The sequence below is a fragment of the Sinocyclocheilus rhinocerous genome, unplaced genomic scaffold, assembly GCF_001515625.1.
Source record: "Sinocyclocheilus rhinocerous isolate Xijiao unplaced genomic scaffold, SAMN03320098_v1.1 scaffold112, whole genome shotgun sequence".
Taxonomy (NCBI): domain Eukaryota; kingdom Metazoa; phylum Chordata; class Actinopteri; order Cypriniformes; family Cyprinidae; genus Sinocyclocheilus; species Sinocyclocheilus rhinocerous.
In genome coordinates this window covers 850,839-855,805 of record NW_015644008.1, presented here as the reverse complement: position 1 = coordinate 855,805, position 4,967 = coordinate 850,839, and the positions used below count along the sequence as shown (strand labels likewise).

Below are 4,967 nucleotides of genomic sequence, written 5' to 3'. Positions count from 1 at the left end.
GATCTGAAAAGAAAAAAAAGAAAACAAACTATAAACTGTAAATCAGTCAATTCGTTAGATGTTTTATTTAATAATAATAATAATTTTAGAAATTGCATTAAAGTCCGTTATTTGGACAACAAAAACATTATTAACAATCTTGTAAAAGGTCAATAAATTCAACATGTTCACGCCGAAATCCCAATGGAGCACTTATATTCAAATATGAATAAACATAAGATCAAATCCAAACAACTGCTAATTGAATATTTATTATTTCAAGTTTTTTTGCTGAATCCCCACAAAATCATTTCGAACCATGTTAGTGTATTTCGATCAGATTGTCAGCTGTCAGACTCATTCGCTGTCACACGGCAATTTTTAAGAGTAAGCCATTTTTAGAGACAAGATTTATGGTTTTAAAAGATTTTACACTTATTTCATGTTATTAAATAACCTCAGTCATCAGATACGAATCTGATAGCTTCATAATAAATAATAAATTTCCTTTTTCAAGACGTAGAAGTCGAGATTAAAGTCTGATGCCGTAACATTTTATTCACTAATAATAGCCTATACGTTAATGTCTAGTATTGTTCAAATATGAATTATATTAACGTTCATCTTTCAGGTCACTTCCTCAAGAAAGAGCATGAACACAGTTGATCACATTCAAGATTTATTTCGACAAGCTGATCGAAGTGAGCTCAAGTTCACACCATTCACAAGACCCGACGCTCCTCAGAGAACAAACGAAATAAATAGGGGGGAAAACATTTTACATAGCAAAATCACAATAGTTTCCTTAATTGATGACATTACGCGGAATCAGTCAGAATAGTAAGTAAGACACAGAAGTCTAACGAATAGTAAAATTCACACAATAAGGCTATTTACATGTTTGCACGGTAATATATTTGTCATACTGCGTTGCATAGTTCCATTATTGCTGTCGTGATTTTGTGTTTCATGTAACACTCGAATAAATCCATTTGCACAGGATATGAGACAAGTAGGCTATTGTTGTTTGAAAAGCTTAACATTTTATTTCCATCTTCTTTTGATTAATTGATTGTAACAGGCCACCCACAGCCCGCGTCAATGCACGAGCAACAACCTATGCAGTCTGAAATAAATAGAATTGGTTTTACAGTAGGCTATTTTCAAATATCGTATGAAGAAATCAAACGAAAACAAAGCAAAACAATCGGCAACAAGCACTAATTAATTAATAGATTAGTGTACCTGGCATCCAACCCCTATGCTCGCTTTTAATTATGGAAACCCGTATTTAATTCGTCCTGGCTCTGGAACGATTGGCTGCGGGGATGTAAGTCGTAAGGAAAATGGCTGTCTGGGGAAACGCGGTACATGGAACCCCGGCCGGGAACGTTACAGTATCTCATCCCATAATGGCAGTTCTTACTGTACTCGACTTGGTCCTCGTGTTTTTTAAGCGAGAAAATCCCGTTGTAATTAATTGGGGGACTCATTTGGCCGTCAATATGAGGGCTGCTGCTCTCTGGAGAGGCGCTGTCGTAGTAGGACTCATAGGACGCGTAATAGTTGTACGGCCGGAACGGCTTGACGCCGTCCCTGGTCCCAGAGCTGAGGCCGGTGGGCGTGGCCATCTCAGCGTTCGGATACGGGTACAGAGAATCGTACTGAGGCCTGCCAGAGAACGACACGTCCCCGTTGTGATCTGTAAGGAAATTTCTGGCGTTGAGCTGCAGGCAACCCGCAACCAAGTTAGTGGTGGGCTGTGACAAGCCCTTACACAGGGTCTGCACGAACCCCAGCAGCTCGGGTCTTTTTCCCGCGCTCAGAGTCTCAGATAGAGCCCATATGTAATTCTTGGCCAGCCTCAACGTCTCGATCTTGGAGAGTTTTTGCGTTTTGGAGTAGCACGGCACGACTTTGCGCAGGCTCTCGAGCGCGTCGTTGAGGCCGTGCATGCGGCTGCGCTCGCGCGCGTTCGCTTCATTCCGGCGCATTTTGACACGGTCGCCGCGTCCTTCGGAGAATTTCTTTTTACGCTGACCTTTCTTCTTCGGGAGGTCGTTCTCGTCCTCGTCTCTCTCCTCCTCTTCCCTTTCTGTGTTGTCGTCCTCTGTCTCCTTGAGCTCGGCGCTACTGAGTGTCCGGGCGTCTTCTTGACGGGTGAATGTGGCACCAAACTGAGACTCGCGCATCATGTCTGGGTCTTCAAATGGTACGGTTAGCATCGTCCCTGCATAACGACAAAAATAACAACAAAATAAAGCAGTCATGACGTCAATTCCCCGGAAGCCTAAGTGACAATGGGTTACATAAAGTATTTTTTATTTTTTTTTAAATAGTGGCTTTGGATTTATGACTAAAGAAAGTCTGTGATTAGCATTACTTGAAGAAACTTTAACGTTTTGCTCCACAATATTAATGTGACATTTAATCTGCTATTGTTTTTTTTTATCTTAAGTTAAGAAATTCATAAAACCAAAACGAGACTGTTGGTCTGACCTGCATATAAAATGTTTCAAAAGATGTTCCAAACTTTAATATTTATCTGTAACAAATCAGTTTACAAATCTACAATTTATCCTTAACTGTGTAAATAAGTTGCAAGTAAAAAGAGGGCCATTTTTACAAATCTATCCCACTATATTGTGCATTAATGTGGTAATCAAACTAGAATGTCATCCCAAAAATATGCTTTTAAACATTGTAATTTAACATGGTAAACATTTTCATTCAAAACCGATAAATAAAAGTTAACAAATGCAGAAAAACTGTAATAAAAAAAATAAATAAATAGAACGTGTTCGTCATTGAAATCTAGACCTACGTGCTGTTTATTTTTCATCTTTGATGGTTTCTAATACACCTACATTGGAAAATATTACCCGTCTGGTCATATAGGATGGTTCTAGTTTTTATTTTTAATCATACACATAAATCTTATGTGGATGTTATATATCAAATTAAACGAGAACCTGCTGATTCAGATGACACGTTTTGTCATTTTAACATCCATTAGCGTGATCACATATCTAATTCCCAAATGTGAAATTGTATAAATCGACTCAAAATTAGTTTTTGTTAAGTAAATGCATTTTACACAACGATTTACAGTTTCTATTGTCATCTCAGGAGGGTGGTGGTCATGTATACAGATTTCAGTCCTGTAGCTCATTTCTAATTGGTTAGACTGGCGATGTTATTTCCACAGACTATCAGTAATTATAAAATAGCAACGATCCTGGGTGAACTTAAAACCATGGCAATGCTTGTAAGGTAGGAAAGACTGGAGATATGCGCGTTACTGTTTATAACAATAAACACAACAACAACAACAACACATGCATGCCAAAACGGATGCTCTACAACAGACTGGTTTTCCATGGCTCACCTGTTTCTTTCAGTGTTCAGCTCGCATGTTCGAATTCCTCGCGACGTGCAGAGCTGCCTCCCATGTGCTTAATGTGAAGCTGTAAGAATTCCTTTAATCTCCCTCTCCCTCTCTCTCTCTTTCACAGAGAAATGACACCCATGCCAGGCACCAGAGCTGGTACCCATGCCATCTGCCACTGACGTTTGGTTGGTCACGTGACGCGGTCTCTGGGGACCTTCATTCCGCTCTCATCATCTGGTGCGCGCGATAATGGGCACCGGGAGGCTCTCATTTACCGTCAAAAAACTCCGAGTTAAAAAAAAAGAGAGATTAATGCAAGTTCTGCTGCGGCAATACCAGTGTAGAGACGACTAAATGATTTAGACTTTAAAGTGAATCGCGTATTTGATTATAGGGCGACGGATGCTGCAGGCAAGAGCAAATCAGTTCACGAATGCGTGTTATAGAGTCGCCTGATGGATAATAAATGCGAAGATATTACATAAAATCTCTGCACTTACATATGAATAATATAGCCTGCGTGCATATACATTTTGAGGAACATTCAGTTGGTAAACAGAGCAAAGAATTAATTCATTGCTATAGTGCTGTCATGATGTACTTGTATGGTATACATTCAGTCAAACTCTAACTTTACAGTGATGGTAGGCTACTCGGTAATTATGATATTTAGGTATTTAAAGGAGAACGGGGCTAGTTGTCACAGTGGCTATATTGCAGGAATGTTTTGAGTAAAGACCAATTAGGATTATTTATGTAAATTCTGTCCTCCAAATTAAGATTTTTGCTATATTTATTGGGTGAGCAAATGAACACAATAAAACTGCACTGTGAGACTAAACTGCACTAAATGAAATTAAATTATGATAATTACATTAAATTATGTTCTCAGTACAAGTGTTTTTGCTGGGGCAAGTTGTCACGTTTGTTTTAAATGGTACAAATTTAGTGGCCAAAAATATGGTTTCATACAGTATGTTTTTATTTTAATATTTTTAAATTTTTTTATGTTACTGTTGACTTTTTTTTGCTAATGTATTGTTTTGTCTTTCAGAATTGTTTTTCTGTTTTAAATGTTATAAATTCAGTACACAGCTTTTTTGGTTTGGTTTTAATCTGGGTCAGATTGGGGCAAATGTGTTTTAAATGTTATAAATTAATTGGACAAAAATTATGGTTTCATACAATATGTTTTTTTTTTGTATTTATTATTTTTTTTCTTTTTATTTTATTTATTAAAAAATGTTACCTTTGGCTTTTTTATTTTAATTTAATATATATAATTAATATAATATATTGTTTTGTCTCTTATAATTGTTTTACTGTTTTAGATGTTAGAAATTCTGTATGAAAATATTATTTATTAACAAAATAATGGTTTCATACAGTATATATATTTATATATTTTTAAAATTATTTTAAAATGTTTCTTTTACATTTTTGCTCTTTAATGATTATTTTTTAATTTTTTACTTTTTTGTTTTAAATTTTTTGAGAAGCATAATAGGAAAACAGTGTGTGACAACATGCCCCACTATTGGGCCAATTCAGAAAACTGTATATTTTTATTATTATTATTATTATTATTATTATTAAA

At 36.3% G+C, this 4,967-nt stretch overlaps 1 protein-coding gene across 1 annotated transcript; it reads right to left on the bottom strand.

The window, feature by feature from the left end:
• Positions 1 to 674: 674 nt before the first annotated feature.
• Positions 675 to 3,479, bottom strand: LOC107757826 (neurogenic differentiation factor 6-B). Its single transcript, XM_016575415.1, has 2 exons — positions 3,368 to 3,479; positions 675 to 2,209 (listed from the first exon to the last, which is right to left on the bottom strand). The coding sequence occupies exon 2, from the start codon at positions 2,202 to 2,204 to the stop codon at positions 1,251 to 1,253; it is 954 nt and encodes a 317-aa protein (XP_016430901.1). The 5' UTR covers positions 2,205 to 2,209; positions 3,368 to 3,479; the 3' UTR covers positions 675 to 1,250.
• Positions 3,480 to 4,967: the final 1,488 nt, after the last annotated feature.

Coding starts and splice junctions, on each gene's coding strand:
- LOC107757826 (XM_016575415.1), bottom strand. CDS start 2,204: ATGCTAACCGTACCATTTGAAGACCCAGACATGATGCGCGAGTCTCAG.